The 16853-nt window shown below is 62.3% G+C and overlaps 1 protein-coding gene across 2 annotated transcripts in view; it reads right to left on the bottom strand.

Annotated features, from left to right (window-relative positions):
• Positions 1 to 10784: 10784 nt before the first annotated feature.
• The window catches only part of EPHB3 (EPH receptor B3), a 46916-nt gene continuing 40847 nt past the window's right edge, over positions 10785 to 16853 (bottom strand). The window contains exons 6-16 of one of the 2 annotated variants that reach the window (XM_075004641.1): positions 16595 to 16719; positions 16281 to 16449; positions 16092 to 16197; positions 15267 to 15319; positions 14845 to 14967; positions 14505 to 14752; positions 13437 to 13652; positions 13179 to 13343; positions 12878 to 13071; positions 12518 to 12673; positions 10785 to 11906 (exon numbers count right to left, since the gene is read on the bottom strand). In XM_075004641.1, coding sequence (XP_074860742.1) covers positions 11798 to 11906; positions 12518 to 12673; positions 12878 to 13071; positions 13179 to 13343; positions 13437 to 13652; positions 14505 to 14752; positions 14845 to 14967; positions 15267 to 15319; positions 16092 to 16197; positions 16281 to 16449; positions 16595 to 16719 — 1664 coding nt within the window. In that variant the 3' untranslated portion in view covers positions 10785 to 11797. The remainder of the gene's footprint in view (positions 11907 to 12517; positions 12674 to 12877; positions 13072 to 13178; positions 13344 to 13436; positions 13653 to 14504; positions 14753 to 14844; positions 14968 to 15266; positions 15320 to 16091; positions 16198 to 16280; positions 16450 to 16594; positions 16720 to 16853) is intronic. The other variant, XM_075004642.1, reaches the window with a different exon arrangement.

Raw genomic sequence — 16853 nt, 5'->3', positions numbered from 1 at the left:
ATGTCCAGCCACCCTCTCTGAACTAGGAGATGGGAAGCGAAGAGTAGGAATCAATCCTCAGTTTGCTCCAAGGCCCAACAGTGGAGTGGAATATGCCGCTTCCTATCAGCTAGATCTGTGAGCCAGAAAATGGAGGAGCAGCGAGGCGGGAGAAGATGCAGCGGATACAAATTCTTGTCTACTCTAGAAAAAGTTCGCCAGTAGAGCAGAGCTGGGAAAACTATTCCAGCAGCAACCCTACTGGAGATGGAGCTTGTACTGGCAACAGGAAGCTTTTCCTTGTCTGTCCTATGCCCCTTTCTCAGGCGCTGCAGTGAGGAAGTGTGACCACCCCTGGGTGGAGTAGAACTTGGGACCTCTGGAGCTTAGGGTGTGTCTACACTACCGGGAAAGGGTCGATCTTCCGGAGTTTGATACGGTGCACCTGGTAAAGACACGCAAAATCGACCAGTCTGGGGCCAGCAGTCGACCCCTGTACTCCTCGATATCATGAGGTGTAAGCGAGGTCTCCCTCTGAGAACAGCCAAGAAAGTCAATTGCAGGTAAGTCAATTCTAGCTATGAAATTGCTTCTGCAGCCGACTTACCTGCCTGGTGGAGCCCAAGACAGCGCAGGAGCTTCTACAGTTTGCTCTAAAAGCCAGCTGGCTCTCAGCTAAGGCTGCAGAGGAAACTCCAAGTGGTCTAGGTCCCACTGGGTGGGACGGGGGACCCAGGCCCCAAGGAGTGTAGGTTACAGAAGTACTGGCTTAAAAGCCCCCAGTCTGCAGCTTCTAAGCTTTGATGGCGTTTGACCACCTAAAGCTGCGTTTTGCTGCTCGGGCCAGTCCCCTCTCCGACGTTCCCTGACACAATGCAGACCGGCAGCCGCATGATTAATGTGGGTACGTTTGCATTAAACCGTCCATGCTAATTGACCGCTGCCAAAGACGATCTCAGCTTGGAAACATTTTGGGGCCTAGCCACGTTTGCTATGAATCGCGTCTTCTAAGGGCTGCATGGCTGCAGCGTCCAATGAGCACTTCCAGCCCGTGGGGGGTCGGGGGGCAGAGTTTCCTTGCTTGTTTCTGCAGCCTTTGCAGAGCCCCTCTCTTCCACGGCGGGGCGGGGCTGCCAGCCCTAGCAGCACCCAAGGAGCTAGGCTGTACTGGCTCCTGGCACTTAACCAGCCAGCAGATGAGCCTGGTTAACCCTGAGAGTGCCAGGTCCCTCTGCTCTGAAACGCTGCAGGTGGGCTGGCGGTGGTGGGAAGTGAGGAATCCTAGGTCAGAACAGCACTTTCCTAGTCAGGGATCTTGTTGGGCCTGGTGCGACAGCTCCCTGCCAGGAGGCCGGAGGCAGGGAGGCCTGGGAACCAGCCTGGCTTCTTCCCGAGCTGGGAATGTGCCTCAGAAGCACAGTGCCCCTGCCTGGCAGTCAGAGCCCTACGAGTGTCAGAAATGGCCTCGTGTCCACCTCCGGGCAGGTGTCCAACGCGCTTCTCCCTTCACGGGTGTGCGCTGCCAGGGCAGCCCAGTCTCTCCCGCCAGGGACAGCGCTACTGCTCGCCGAGTGGCTCTGAACTCCCGCCTGCAGGCCGCCCCGGCCCGCGGGGAGCCAGGAAATCTAGGCACAGCTACTGCTGCCACGAGCAGCCCTCGCGCCACGGCTGCAGCGAAGGTGCATTGACCTGCTGCTTTTCAGCCCCTAGGCGCCTCCCCCGCTCCCCTCCCCCAACCTCCGCCCCATGGGGCGCACATGACGCCAAACCCATTTCATGCAGCCGGCTCCGGGACGACCCATTACCTTCGGTCCCAGGGGCAGGTAATGGCACCGCAGTGCTGTGGGGAGCCGGCCAGACACCCTCTCTGCACCCACTTCTCGCGGGGGGCTTCAGCAGCTCATTAATAACAAGGCAGCGGTCGGGAGCTGGAGCCAGAGGTGCACATGGCAAAGCTCGACCCTCCCAGCGCCAGGGGCACTCACCCCCACCCCCGATCCCCACCCCTCCTCTCAGCTGTTACTGAGCACAAAGACTTTTACAGGGGGCGGAAAAAACTCCCTGGGGAAAAAGCTGTTCTGGGGCCTGTGCGTTGTCAGGCCGAGCAGGTTTACACCTTCCCCATAAATAACACTTAACAGGAACCAGAAGGCACGGCCCAGGGGCCTGGGAGACAGGCCAGGGCCTCCCCCTTTCATGGCTACAGTCCCCTCCCCACCAGCCACGCAGGTGCCATGTGCACGCCCAGCCCAGCCTCAGCCCGTGATGAGGCCGTGGCCCCGTCTGTCCAGCCAGCCTGATCCCCAGCCCGGCCCGGCCCTCCCGAGCCAGGCTCTGCGCTCCTGCCTAAATGGCCTTGCAGTTCCCCATTAAGCAGTGACTCCTGGGCACATGGCCAGAGCCTGGGGAAAGCAGGGTGGGTCACGGGGGCAGAGTGAGGGGGTAGCAGTGGGGACGTGGCCCAGGGTGGGGCTGGCTCCCCAGTGCTTACCGAGCCCCCTTTAGGCCCAGCGCCCTCAGCTCTGTGCACCGGGGTGTGCTGGCCTGGCCCAGCCCTTCTCAGTTCGGGTTGTCTCCCCAGGGGAGCTGAAGGCTGATTCTTTCCAGCTGTACAGGCCCAGGCAGCTGCCACGGCTCCTGAGCTGCGCTGCCAAGTCATAGGAGTGTCAGCCAAGAGCTAGCAGCCAGCGCGTGGGGAAGCCAGCAGCCTTGGCCGGTTAAGCACCCCCGCTTCTCTGCCTTTCAGGGGTGGGACCTGGGGAACGGGGCTGTCATCCCCAGCCCCCGGCCCGCAGGCGCTGCGCCTCGCCTGGGGGTGGGATGGGAACGGGGAGCCCTCGGTCCCCTGCATCCTAGCCAGAGAGAAGGGACTGGCTCAGCCAGGGCTCTGGGGTACCCCATGCTGCACTTCCCAGGCAGCTGCGGGTGAACACAGGGCCGGCTCCAATGTCGCCCCAGCCCCAGGGACACAGGAAGGGCTGGAAGTCACTCGGGACCAGGAGTGCAGACAGGGCCATGGGGGGCAGTCTGAGGCAGCCCCCACCCCCACCCCACAGGCCTCTCTCGTCCCCTACCTCCTTAGCCCTCCCAGCCATGGCAGCACCTGGGCAGGGCGTGGCAGTGGCTGCAGGCAGAAGCAGGGGGTCACCTCCCACGGGGTTGGGAAAGAGGCCGCAAGCCCCTGCTGCTGGCACCACCCACTGCCATGCCCTGCCCCAGGTAACCCTCCCCCCTCTCGTCCATGGGGCAGCCACTGCAGGGCCCAGCCCCGCCATGGGGCCTGGAGCAGCCAGCCCAGATCGTCCTACGCCCGGGCCGTCTCCGAGCGTGGAGGCCATAGGATGAATGCGGCTGTACTGCAGTGGGGGGGCAGTACAGGAGCAAGCTGTGAAGGCTCACAGGGAGCCTCTCTCCTACCCGTGCCCAGCAGAGCACACAGCAGGGCTGTACCACCCACTGCTCCAGCAGCCACAGCCCCACCAAGGCGCCTGGGGCTCTCCACAGCACAGACCTCAGCGGGTGGGGACACGGGAGGCCGGGCTGCCCTGTGACTCTGGCCTTGCTAGCCCTGCTAAGGTGCGGAGCTGTGCCCCAAGCCAGGCTTGCAGCAGGCTGGTGCTTTGCTAAGGTCCCTTGGTTATTAACCAGGTGCCTCATGGGCTCAGCTTGCGCTTGTAGCCAGCGCTGGGCCGGGGTAGTACAAAGCTGGTGCCTGGGGCGGCCAGGGTGCGTGCTTACCAGAGGGCCTTGAAGGCTGCTCCCTCCTCGCCCCCAGAGGCCTGGTCAGACGCTGGGCTGTGTCCCAGCAGCAGCGTTCCCAGCAAGCTGAGCTCTTACACCGTCGCTCAGCAGAGATCCACGTGCCCCCAGCTGATTAGCAGAATGCCCACAGCCAGGTGCTTTGCTCTTCTACTGGTGGTGCACGCTCACCCATGCCTGGCCGCACATAAAAATTTATTCCGCACCCGGCTGCAAAGGTCAGAGGGCCCCTCGCCCAGCAGGCAGTGATCCCTGTAACGTGGGCTACAAGCAGATTCAAGAACCACTGCCAAACCAGCCCCTGCCTTGCACTTCACCTGCGGCCAGGCGCCATCGGGGCAGCCAGAGACAAACTGCAAAGCCCCTCACCGCGAGCGAGGAGGGAACACAGCCCCACTGCACAACGGCAGGGCCCACGGCAGCTCCACCCAACCACGGCCCTGCTCCGACCTTGGACTTGTCAGCAGGGAGCTAGGGCAGAACTGTTGTAGACGGGCTCTTCTGGGCAGGGGCAGCCCAGAGCACCCGCCTGAGGACCCCGCAAAAGCTGCTTTAACTTCTGGTTCAAGCCTTCTCCATCAGCCAGCCAGCCAGGGGCTTGCGACCCTGTTCAGCAGCCATCCACCTGCACTGGGGCGGCTCCGCAGGGCCGGGCCGGCACATCCCATACTGTTTCTCATGGGGGTTGGCAGTCCCAGGACGACTCAAGGTCTTTCCTCCTTCCCCACCGGTCAGGCAGCTCTGTGCACTCAGCCGGGGAACTTCCAGTCCCAGGTATCAGGCTTGGGCTCACACTGTGCTCAGATCCAGAGCCCCCAGCAGCAGGGAATGAAAATAAAGGGAAAACCTGGACCCTTCTACAGGCCCCTTCCTGGGAGCCGGAGAAGCTGGCTCCAGCCTCCAGCCCGGGACCCTTCTCTCCCCACAAGGGCAGGTGGAATCCCCTCTCCCTGCTGGGGTGCAGGGCAGGAGGCGTTAGTTCGGCTCCTCCCGCTGGTTTGTTTGGAGACCTGGGCGCTGCTCCCGCCCCCCCTGAACTTCCCAGCAGCTCCCGGCTCTCTGCAGGCCCCGGAACAATTGCAGCCTTTGTTTCCCCCTTAATCTCCTGGTTAGGAATTAAAAGGGGGAGAAAAACAGCAGCACAAAAGGCTCCATTGCAGAGGCTGTGGGGAGAGCAGAACCGGGGCTCTGCTGCCCAGATGCCATGGGGCCCCCCCGACCCCAGGAGACATGAAACCAACACGCATGACCAGCCGCCCCATGTTTCCTGCTCCCTCCCCACTGCTCCAGCCTGTCCACTCCTGCTGTGCCCATTCTGCTCAGCGCCAGCCCCTGCCGGCAGGGTGTGCCCAGGGCCGGGGCGCGAGCGAAGGAACATCCCTCCAGGCAGGAGCACAGGGGCAGGGCTGGGTGGATTAACTGGCTGAGAGCACAGAACCTAGAGCCAAGGTCTGAAGTCAACACTTCACAGGGAGGAGGTGGCTGCCGCAGACGCCTCTCCCAGGGCCCTGCCCAGACAGAGAGAGAGGCCGGGGCCCCACTCGAGGAACCTACTTGGGGATCTGGCTGGAGCAGCCCTGGGCACCCCCGAGAGGAACCAGCACCAGGCCAGCCCCTTGCTCAACACCCTGCCTTTGAGAGCTGTGGGACGGGGCAGCCGGGGCTCCCCAACCTTACATCGAGGGCAGGCTGGTATCCAGGGGAGGGGCACCGGGGCGGATGGGCCCAGGGCTGGGAGCTGGGAGTGAGGGGTACAGTGCCAGCTACCAGCCCAGCTGGGGGTGGGACTGACAGCTCAGCTTTACGCCTCAGCTTCCAGCCTAGGGCACACCGGTGGCAGGGGGTGTCCAGCTCATCGGTTACCACGGCAGCACGACAGCCTGGATTTCACTTCTCCTGGCCCTGCTCCTGCTGTCCCCCCCGCCGGCGAAGCGTGCCCCCGCCACACCAGCAGGGGTGGTGCTCAAACCACCTCCAGCCACTCCGCGCAACCGGAGCGGCACCAGAGGGCTGGACTAACACCCCCCCCCCCACCATGCAGCTCCTCCGAGCATTGGCACAAGCTGCTCCAGGTAGCAAACCCTTGTGGTCTCCAGCAGCCACGTCTCGGCAGCCTCTGCCCAGGGCACGCCCCACCTGCAGGGGAGCACGCACAAGGATCTGGCCCTGGCCTTCTCAGCCTGCCCCCGAGCGCCCCCGCACACAGGGCTAGGAGCCTCGTGGCAGGGCAGGGGAGATCCTGGCTTTCCATCTTTCCCTAATGAGAGCTTCTCCGCGGCTGTACTGCAATGGCAGAGGTGTTCCTCGGAAGCACCGGCAGCTGCCCCTGAGGCCACAGCACAGGCGCTGAGGTTGGAGAGGGCACAGCTGCAGCGGAGGCAGCCCGAGGAGAGAGGATGAAGGTGGCAGGGCAAGCAGAGCTCCGAGGAGGGCCGGCCCAAACAGCAGCTGAGGCAACCACTCTGGTGTGGACCTGGAAACCAGCCGACCACCGAAAGAACAGGGGCTTGGAAGAGCCAACAGCCCTCAGCAAGGTTAGGGCTCTGTGCTCCTCTCCTTGCCTTGGGGTTGGGGTGGGAAGCCAGACGCTGGCTAAACGGGGGCAGAACCCCAGGGACAGTGAATAGCCAGCAGCTAGCAAGGAAGGGCGCTAAAGCAGGATCGCAGCCCCTGGAAAAGCAGCCATGGGCTCAGCCCCCTCCACTGCCTGGTTTTCCCCGAGAGCTGCTGGGCCAACAAACCAACAGGAAGGAAGCCGCACTGTAGATTTCTTAAATAATTTAATTGAAAAAAGTATTTCTTTAAAAAATATTTCTACAAATGCATGATTGCATCCTTGCTTTCTTTTTTTGTTTTTGTTTTTTCCTTTTTCACCATTAAATACATCTCAATATATAAAAAAAAGGTGGCAGGTACAGTACAGGAGAACCAGCTGGGGAGTGGGATCCCACACCAAGGGAGACCTCCGAGCATCACCAGGTGCAAACCAAGCTGTGCCAAAATGGGACTGGCCGTGGGATACCAGACTCAGGTTCCGTAATGCTGCAGTTCTACAGGTGTAAGTGATCCCCCAGGGCCTGCCACCAATCACACCGCTTTCAGGAGGGAGTCACAGGTACCGTCACATCAGATGGGGAGAGGACCCTAAGGTGGAGGGACACGAACAGCCGGGCTGGGTGACAGAGGACCAGGAGAGCAAAGAGAATCACGGCCTTGGTCGCTTTTAGAGCCAGTGGCAAGTCATTTCTGCAGAGTGCAGGAAGGGAAGCAGCAGCCGGGCGCTCGGACTGCAAGAGGACTGAGAACCAGGGGATGCTGAGGATGCACCGGTAGCTCTATAACTGAATCTGAGTGCTGGGGAACCGCGGCCCAGACCGTGTCGGCTGGATTCACGGCCGGACCCGCTGCAAGCGAGGCCGAGGCCGAGATGCACACCTCAACAGCGACAGCAATGGGAAGGAGGGGGTGGGGGTGGGAGGGGCGTCTGCAGAGGCGAGAGAGGAGGCTGTAGGAGCAGGGGGCAGTGGTAAGCTGTCCTGCTGTCACTAGTCGTGAGGGCTTTGGGCTGAGCACGTGCTCTGCGAGGAAGAGGCAGCACATCGTGCCCGGAAAGGAAAGCTCAAGAGGCGAGGCAGGGCCAGGCTGCAAGCAGCCCAGTCCTCATGACAGGTGGCAGCTTGTGGGGAAGAGCCCGGGGGCTGCAGAGCAGGATGCAGAAATGCCCAGAGCAGCAGCTGGAGAGGGAGCCAGGTGACTGGAGAAGGGCAGGAGGAAGAGGGGAAGAGGCAGCGTGAAGGCCTGGGACAATCCTCTGGGCCAGGCATTTGTCAAACCAGCTTGCGGGGCCGCACCATGGGGACCGCCGCCAGGGTGGCCGCCAGGGAGACAGCGTAGGACACCCCACCAGAAGGGAGGGCCATTCAGCCTCACGCTCAGCCTCTCCCCCTGCCGGCCGCCGACTCGCTCTCTGCAGACTTGACGGCTCGGTGCTAGGGAGCCACAGGGACGTGCGTGAGCAGGGCACGGCTCTGCAGCGGGTCTTCACCTCTCAGTCTGCAATCCCCGCTCTGTTCTCCACCAGGCTGCACGGCCCTCCCCGACGGAGCACGGCACTGCGAGCCTGGAGAACAGAGCTCGCGTGGTAACACCCAGGGGTTCGCTAGCGGAGATGCCAGGCTCCCGGCTCACTGGCCAGCTGCCATGGGTATCCAGGCAGTTAGCTTCCATCCCCCGAAGGTGGGACTTCACCCACATCAATGGCTCCCGTCTCGCTTCGTGGAAGGGAGCCACCAGCCAACCTGGTACCCGAGCCACTGGCAGGCTCTCCTGGGAACTCGGAGGACAGGCGCGTTCCCAGCAGCGGGAAGGGGCACACAGCCCCAGCCGACGCCAGGGGCAGGGAGAGAGGCCGATCCACGCTAGCGCCGGGGTCGGCGGCTGGCAGGGTCGGCGCGGAGCACCCCGAGGGAAGGGACAAAAAGAGGCGAGACGCCTTTGTCAGAAGCAAACGCGGCCCCAAAAGGAGCCTGGTCCTGTCTGCGGGCAGGCGAAGGGGCTGGTGGGACGGAGCCAGGCACGGCGCCGGGGAGAGCCCAACACACACGGCGCATTTCACGCCATTTTGGAAAGGATCCATTTACCGTGCTCTGCACCATGTGCTGACAGCTGCTGCTGGGAAGCCTGTTGCTAGGTAACTCGGGGCGCCCCAGCGCTGGGCGGCTCGATTCATTAAGGCAGCGGTGTATTCCCTCAGCAGCGGGCCCTTCGCCTCCGCCTCTGGCCTGGGCCAGGCAAGGAGCAGAGCTTTCCTTCCCAGATGGCCCCAGGTCTGGCGACGAAACGCACACGCCTACCTCGGCAGCGGCTGCCGAAGCCAGCTTCAACCCGAAGCGAACTCGGAAGGAGTTTAAAGAAAAGCAAAGTTAAACAGAGATTGGTCTCATGCCGCTCGGTGCAGCTGGGCACTGGAACGGAGAAAGGAAATGGAACCAGTACAAAGATGGAGCTAGGTACCCACCCCACCCTCCTACAGAACCATCCACAGCTCCCCCGAGCTGGGATCTAAGCTAAGCAATTTATGTGCATGGGCCGGGAGGGCTCAGAGGCAAGGTCTGTAAAGAAACTCAGCTATCGCGAAGGGCTGGGTCCCAAGCGCTCAGAAGGACGTAACTGAAGTCTGGCCTGCCCCCGAGGGAGCGAAGGAATAGGAGACAAAACCAACCCTGGACATGCCACCGAAACCAGCCAAAGCAGAACAGCCACGAGTGGGGGCCTGAGCGGGAGACCCGGCCGTAGAAACCCCCGAGTGCGCTGCGTGACAGACCATCACGCACAAGATGAACAAGGAGCTCAGCCAAGCACGGTGGGGTGGACTGAGAACACACCCCGGCCTTGCATTCAGTTCTGGACAAACTCGGCGGATCTTAGAGCACAGCAACTTGCGATTAAGATCTGGGGAGTGCCGGGGTGATTAGCTGGCACCGTGCAGGTTGCACAAGGCGAAGCTGGCCTGGATCTGCAGGATGCTTGGTTCTGAGGAAGCGCCGAGAGGACAGGAAGGAAGCTCACAGGGGCAAAAGGAGAACCACACACAGATACATCAAGAGATCCAGGGAGGAGCAAGCCTTGTCATACCCACTGTGGTCCAGAGACCCACCAGGGAGAAACAGGCCTGAACTGCACCAAGGAAAACTCAGGCGTCCGTCTGACCTGTGGTGCCTGTGGAGATGCCATCCCTGATGCTTTCAGAAGCTGCGGGGGCACGCTCCTCTCGCATGCATGGCTCAGGGATCATGAAGTTCACGGTGCAGCTAGCACAGGGATACGACAGACCCAACACCCCTGCCCCAGAATGAGCGCCAGCCCACGGCAGCCCAGCAAAAGGCACCGACCAGGTGCCAGTGGCACCCGACACTGGGCAAAATGAGCTCGGGTTCTCCAAGGCTGCCTGCTGGGAGAGCAGAGTGGAGGGCAGAGAGGCTCCAAGCCTTCCAGGGTTTGGGCAGAGGGCAATGGCTCTGGCTTAGCCTGTGGGGGGAAGGGCATTCTTCTTTCTTTGCCTCCGTAAATGGCCACCACCACCCAGGGTGCGCATGGTGAAATTGACGTTCAGCGACATTTGCTGATAAAAATCTAATCCTTCCAAGCCTAGAGATGGTTGAGATCAGGTGTGAATTTTACAGCTGAGTCACAGGTGGAGCTAGCTGCTAACACTCCACCCAAAGTTGTCTCCTCATTACACTGGGCTAGGTAGTGCCAAAGGAATGCTGGGATGCTGAAGGACTGAAGCAAAGAGCAAAGCAGGAGGAAGAGGGAAGATGGTCTTCTCACAGCTCTCCCCCGGGAAGCCCAGGGGATCTGTCTAACTAGAACTGTCGGCAAGAGTGGCTGACAGACAAGCTAGACCAGGGCCTGGCTTAGGAGCAGCGGCCAGGAAAGTCAGACAAGCCCAGCCAGCCCAGGCGGTTTCTCTGCAAGCTTGGGGCTGGGCCCCGGCAGAGCTCTGGCACTGGAATGGAGGCTCTGCTCCCAGCCTACTGGCTGCACCCGCTCCACTGGTTGTGCTTGGCTTTGGCCTTAGGCTTGTTTTGCACAGCTCGGTTCAAGCTGAGAGGGGCAGAAAGCAGCATGGAATATTGCACTGCGTGAAGCTCTGCATGGGGAAGCCTGGGTCGCTCCGAGAGACCCCAGGCACTCCGCTCCCGTGCAGCCAGGGGTCCTCGGGGCTTCCTCCAGGGCCAGGCTCCCTGCTCAGCTTTCCAGGAGGAAGGGCAGTGGGGAAGCTGCTGGGTTTGTGGACACAGCTGAGGAAGTGGCTAAGACCCTGTATGACCGTGCTGGCATGGAAGGTGGGGCTATACGAGTGAAGCCAGCCCCCTGGGATATTTACAGCTGGGGGCCAAAGCACAGGGTTGGGGGGAGGGAAGGACCACACCCTGTGCTCCAGGAGGGGGAGGGCACTACAGCCGTACAGAGGGAAGAACGGGCTCGTGCTCCGCCTCTCTTGGGGTCTGTGCAGCAGCAGACACGAAGCGAGCGAAGGAAACTCAAGTAAAATTCTTATTGCCTTTATTCCGCCTGCGCTCCCCCGGCCCCAGCGGCCAGCACACACGCACACACATGCACCCACTTCACTCGGGAGGAGTCAGAGAAGCAGAAGCCAGAGTCTTTTGGCAGCAATCACAACGTGCGTCAGGAGAGGCTCTGCAGAGGTGGCTCTGCTCTGACAAGACCCGCTCCTTCTCCATAAAACATGAGCCGGGGGAAGAGGCCGGGCTCTCCAGTCAGCTCGGCCTGGCCTCCCCGACACCTCTCCCAGCTCTGGCGGAGCAGGAGCCAGGCTGCCTGTGTTCCCTGGGTCCCTGTGCAAACTCGCGCTGATGGCCGTTCTCCGCAGTCCAGATCCGGCCACAAAACAAAGAGGGACGAGAGATCTGGAGTTGGCGCGTCCAACTCCCTGCATAGTAATCTCACTCGGTTCCGGCGTCCAGAGCCCAACGGACCGACACCCTCCCTTCCGACACGTTCCAGTGCAGATCCCTGTGTGGGGGCAGCGGGGGGGGCGCATGATTGTCTGGGGCTGCACAGGAGGCGGCCGGCCCAGACTCCGCTCGAGGCCCTCTGTGATGTACGTTCGCATCCCCACAACCTCCCCTTCCCTTGCCAGGGCTCGGGAAGGTGCAGAAGGCACCCCAGCGTCTCCAAAAGGACTGTCCGGCTGCATAGCAGGAGGAGACCGTCTGTGACTTCGGGGTTAAGGAAATCCAAGTAGAACCACCCCTGGCCCAGCGGCGCTGCAAGCAGCAGAGACTGGGGCGGGGGGAAGTCTTCATCCGCTAATCTGTCTTCAATATGAAGATGGCATGGCCGGCTTTGCTCCAAACGCAGAGCCCACGGCTGGTCTCTCTCGCGGCTTCCGGGAGGCGCGTCCTGTCCTGTGTGACCGTCCAGGGGCCGAGAAGCTCCACGCCAAGGGGGATACGGGAAGCCGGCTGCACCGCACGCTAGAATCTCGTTGACGGATTCCCTCAGTCCTCACCCGTCCCAGAGTTCCCTGGGGTCAAACCTGAACCGGGAGCGTCTGGTTCATTTGCAGCCTCATGTCCTGGATGCTGCTCAGGATCTTTTTCTGGTGTCCGGCAAGCGTCACCCCTATCCTCAGCAGGTCTCTGGAAGGACAAGAGGGGCCAGGGCTTGGGACAGGTCCTTCGGGAGCCCTGTACTGGGGCTGGGGCATTTCTGCTGCAGCACACGCCACTGGCGGAGGGAGCCGGCCGAGATGCCCCAGCTGTGAGTAGAGGGGCCCCGAACATGCTGCAGAAATCCTTTCGCGCCATGGCCTGCGGGCCCGACGCACCCGCCCGACTTGGCATGAATCCCCTGCGCCCCCCAGCCGGGCACTTTCCATAACACCTGCGCTGTCCCCTCCCTTCCCCCCCAGGCTCCACCCCCTGCCCCTCCCCCACACCTGCCCACCGGCATGGTGCACGTCTCCTCACACTGCGCACGCCGGGCGGGGGGAGGGTGCGCCCCACACCTGGCCTATGAGCTGGGGAACTGCTACACTGTGCCGAGGCTCAGCGGGCTCGAACCAGCCCCATGCACAGTGGAGCAGCTGCTGTGGGGGCTGGCTCAGAGAGAGCAGGCTGGCTGCAGAGCTCCCCCGGCCCAGGCCTCTGTTCCCAGAGCGGAGACGTCCGCCACCAGACCTGCTGAGCGCTCTTCCCGCAGCAGCGCCCTGGGGCTGGGCCCCGCTCCCTGCCCTGTTGCCCCCACTCACTCTGCCGTCATCTGCGCCACCAGGTCGAAGGACGCGAACCCCGCGTTGACAAAGCTCTCCTTGTACCGGCCCATTTTAATGGCGTCCAGCCAGTCGCCCACGGTGGTGAAGGTGGTGTAATCCGGCACGGTGCGGTCCAGGAGGGGCTGGGACACGCTGCGGGGACAAGAGCCCAGAGGTAACGCGGGGGCTGGACACTGGTGGATCATGGGGCCCCCCCGGTGCCATCTCCAGCTGGATCCCAGGCCTCCAGCCCCCTCAGTTCTAGCCCATCCAATGCCTGGCTCTAAGCCCATGCAACAGAGGCACCTCGGGACTCCAGCTGGGCACCGGAAGCGGAGGCCCAGCAAGGGCACTGACCCGGACTGGACGCTGGTGGTGACCTTCAGGCTGGCTGCGTTCCGGATGAGCTTGTCCAGCGTGTTCACGATCTGTGCAAACTTGGGCCGCAGGTTGCGGTCACGCACCCAGCAGTCCAGCATGAGCTGGTGCAGCGCCGTGGGGCAGTCCATGGGGGGCGGCAGGCGGTAGTCCTGCTCCACCGCGTTGATCACCTGCCGAGACACACAAACACACACACACACACTCAGTGCGGCTGCCAGTCAGCCGGGGTCCACCCCCGGGCCAGCCTAGGCTGGCTCCCGCCCGCGGTGGCACTTACGTCCTGGTTGGACATGTCCCAGTAGGGCCGCTCCCCGTAGGACATCACCTCCCACATGACGATGCCGTAGCTCCAGACGTCGCTGGCGGAGGTGAACTTGCGGTAGGCGATGGCTTCCGGGGCCGTCCAGCGGATGGGGATCTTGCCCCCCTGTGGGGAGAGACACTTAACTCCGTTATTTAGTGCCTACCTCAGGGCTTCCCCCCGGCCCTTGCCCTCCCCGGCGGGGCAAGGGTCGCCGCCCAGAGTCTCACATACCAGCGAGCTGGTGTAGGTGGGGTCGGCGGGGTCGTCCTCCAGGAAGCGCGAGAGCCCGAAGTCCGACACCTTGCACACCAGGTTGCTGTTGACGAGGATATTGCGGGCGGCCAGGTCCCGGTGCACGTAGTTCATCTCCGCCAGGTACTTCATGCCGGCCGCGATGCCGCGCAGCATCCCCACCAGCTGGATCACCGTGAACTGCCCGTCGTTCAGCTGCCAGCGGACAGGGGACAGGTCGGAGGGGGCTCGAGGGGGAGCTGCTGGCTCCCTGCTAGGGCTCGGGAAGGGGGGCCCATCTCGATCCTCCCCGGGATGGGCCAATGCGCCTGCTTGGTGGCCTCAGCTGAGCCTCTAACCCCGCCGCCATAGGGTGGGTGGGTGGGTGTGTGTGTGTGTGTGTACACGTACCCTACCACATTACCCTCCCCCCCACGCTCCTCCCAGCCCCACCAGCGTTCCCGGGCAGCTGAGCAATTGTACGGCCACTCGGGAGAGATTCAGACTCTGCCTGGCTGATTAGCAGAGCGCCTGACGCTGGGTTGTGCGTTTCTGGTGGGGGGGGGGGGGGGGAGGGGGGCACATCCACCTCAGTGCACATAAAAATGGTGCCGCACATGAACAGACAGAATCCCTAGTGAATGGAAAGAATCGAGGGACCGCTCGAACCCTGGGGCGTCCGTGTAAAAGGCAGGGGAAGCACCTGGCCGGGGTCGGCAGCCAAGAGAGTTTTTTTTCAAATTGGGTAAAAAGTCAGTAATCCCGGAGCTGCGCTGCATGTGACTACGAGACGGTCCTGAACGAATAACATCCAACTGTGCTTTTTGCAACTCCAAAACAATCAGGAGGGGTTATCTGCTCTGCAGTTACAACATCAGGAGCCACAAAAAAGTCCTTAAAGAGCTGCAGGTTGCAGACCCCTGCACATGGGTTGCAGCTAAACCTCGGGGGAAGGTAGTGCAGAGGGCTGCCTGATGGAGAGAGAGGTACGAGGGCATTTCCAGCCCAGCCTCCTGTCCCCACCCCGTGGCACAGAGCACAGCAGGCCTGGCCCGGATGGCGCCTTACCCGCAGGAAGGAGTCGAGCGCGCAGTTCTCCATGAACTCCGTGATGATCATGACCGGGCGGCTCTTGGTCACCACGCCCTCCAGGTGGATGATGTTGGGGTGGTCGAACTGCCCCATGATGCTGGCCTCGCTCAGGAAGTCCCGCCGCTGCCGCTCTGTGTAACCCACCTTCAGGGTCTTGATGGCCACGAAGATCTCCCGCCGGCCCGGCAGCTTCAGGCGGCCTCGGCAGACCTCCCCGAACTCCCCTGCGGAAGGGAGAATGGCGGGGGGAGGGGCGTTACAAAGAGAAGCCAGCAGCGGACCCGCCCTACGCGCCGTGCCCGGTCAGGTGACTTGCCTGCTCCAATCACTTCCTCGATCTTGACGCAGGAGATGTCGATCTCTTTGGCAAACTCCCGGACAGCCTCGTTGGGGTCCTCGTAGGTGAAGGGGTCGATGTAAACCTTCATGCCGGGAGTGACTGCAGGAGCAGAGCAAGTCAGGACCAGTTCTGGTGGTGGTGCGCCTTGCAACACCTCCTGACCCCCTCCGCCTGCGGTGTTATAGGCGGTCCGGGGCCAGGCCAGGACTCCCAGCAACAGACAAACGCCCCACAGCAAAGGAAATAGTCTCCATCTTGCTGCGGCACGGGCATGCCCAGGCACCAGTTCTCACTGCCCTGCACGCACGTGGGGGTGCAAGGGATGGGTCGCACGCCTGTTCTGCTGCAGCGTGCCGGGGGGGGCACAAGCACGCACAAGGGCTGGGAGCCACACTCACCGTATTGCTGCAGCTTCTCCGTGTACTCCGAGTCCGTACTGCTCCGCTGTTTCCTGCCCAAGGGAGAGAAGAACCTTTCAGGGCAGCCCCACGCCTGCTGGTTGGGGGAGGGGGTTGGCAGGTAAATCCAGAAGCCAGCAGCACAGCAGGTGCACTGCTCCCACGCTATGCAGAATCAAGGTCAGCACCTTTCCTTGCTCCTCCCGGTCCCGCCACCCTCAGCCTTCGCAGGACGCAGCACGAAGCATGGGAGGGGACGTTCCTGGGGCACAGGGCAAGGCAGGAAGCCGGCCCCTCCTGAAGGCCCAAGGAGCGCTGGGCAGGGCAGAAGGCTGGCTCAGGCTAGGGCTGGGTTGCTAGCCACGTACAGCCCAACAGCAGCTATGTGCTGAATCCTAGAATCCGAGGGCTGGAAGGGGCCTCAGGAGGTCAAATCCAGCCCCTGCCCAAAGCAGGATCAACCCCAACTAAGTCATCCCAGCCAGGACTTTGCCAAGCCGGGACTTAAAACCCCCTAGGGATGGAGATGCCACCACCTCTCTCGGTAACACAGTCCAGGGCATCACCAAAGCCTGGGTGAGGAACCTCACTGCCACGCTACCCAGGGAGGCCAGGGGAAGTTTAGGGGCAGGGGCACCTGCTCGGCTGAGACCGTCCTCCCCCATTGGTGCAATGCCCATGTAGCACCCCAGGCAGGGAACAGTGGAGCCCGATGGGCAGAGATCTGCTCGAACAGTCTGAGGGAGACTGGGCAGGGTGGGGGGCCGGGGGACTCCCAGCCTGGGCTCACGCCCTTCCCTCGCTGGCTCCTCCCGGAACCCCTACCTGAAGCAGACAATAGCGATCACCACCACAGCGATGACGAAGACCAGGCCTGCGGTGGCCGACCCCACGATCAGAGGCAGCTCCTGGAAGCTCTTTCCACTAGAGCCTGGGAGACACATGGGAGGGCGGTCAGAACATGGGGCTGAGCCAGGAGGGGGATGGGAAGGGCATCCCAGTCCCAGCACGTACCGTCCTCCGCAGGCGTCTGGAACTCCACGGGGAGGCTGTACCGGCCATAGCCGGCCACGGTGCGGGCTCGAACCTGCACCACGTACAGGGAGTTTGGCTTCAGCCCGTCCAGCCGCACAGTGTTCTTCTGGCTGGTGACAGTGTTGGCGATGCCATCGCTCTGGCCCTGCTGCGGGGCGGGGAGATCGGGGTCACTTAGGGGACCCCTGCCCGGGGGCAGGGTAGCACTCGGGGTTACCTCTAACACCATGACCCACCCCAGCACGTCCTGCAGGCAGCAGGGGAGGAGGGTGGGTCCCCAGGTTCTGCTTTACCTTCTCAAAGTACTTGATTTCATAGTCCAGGATGATCCCGTTGGGTCTCTCCGGAGGCGTCCACGTCAGCATCATGCTGCTGCCTGTACTGCCGTGCAGGTGAATTCGGGGAACGGCCGAGGGGGCTGCAGAACAAAGAGGTAGGACAGGTCAGGTTAAGCAGCTGCATTTGCAGCCCAGGGCCAGCGGAAATGTGTGGTCAGTTACTTATTTCATCCACTGGTGCATCCGTCTCCTTCGGCAGAGGCTCAGCCCCACT

The sequence above is a fragment of the Carettochelys insculpta genome, chromosome 10, assembly GCF_033958435.1.
Source record: "Carettochelys insculpta isolate YL-2023 chromosome 10, ASM3395843v1, whole genome shotgun sequence".
Lineage (NCBI taxonomy): Eukaryota > Metazoa > Chordata > Testudines > Carettochelyidae > Carettochelys > Carettochelys insculpta.
This window is presented reverse-complemented; position numbering and strand designations above follow the sequence as displayed.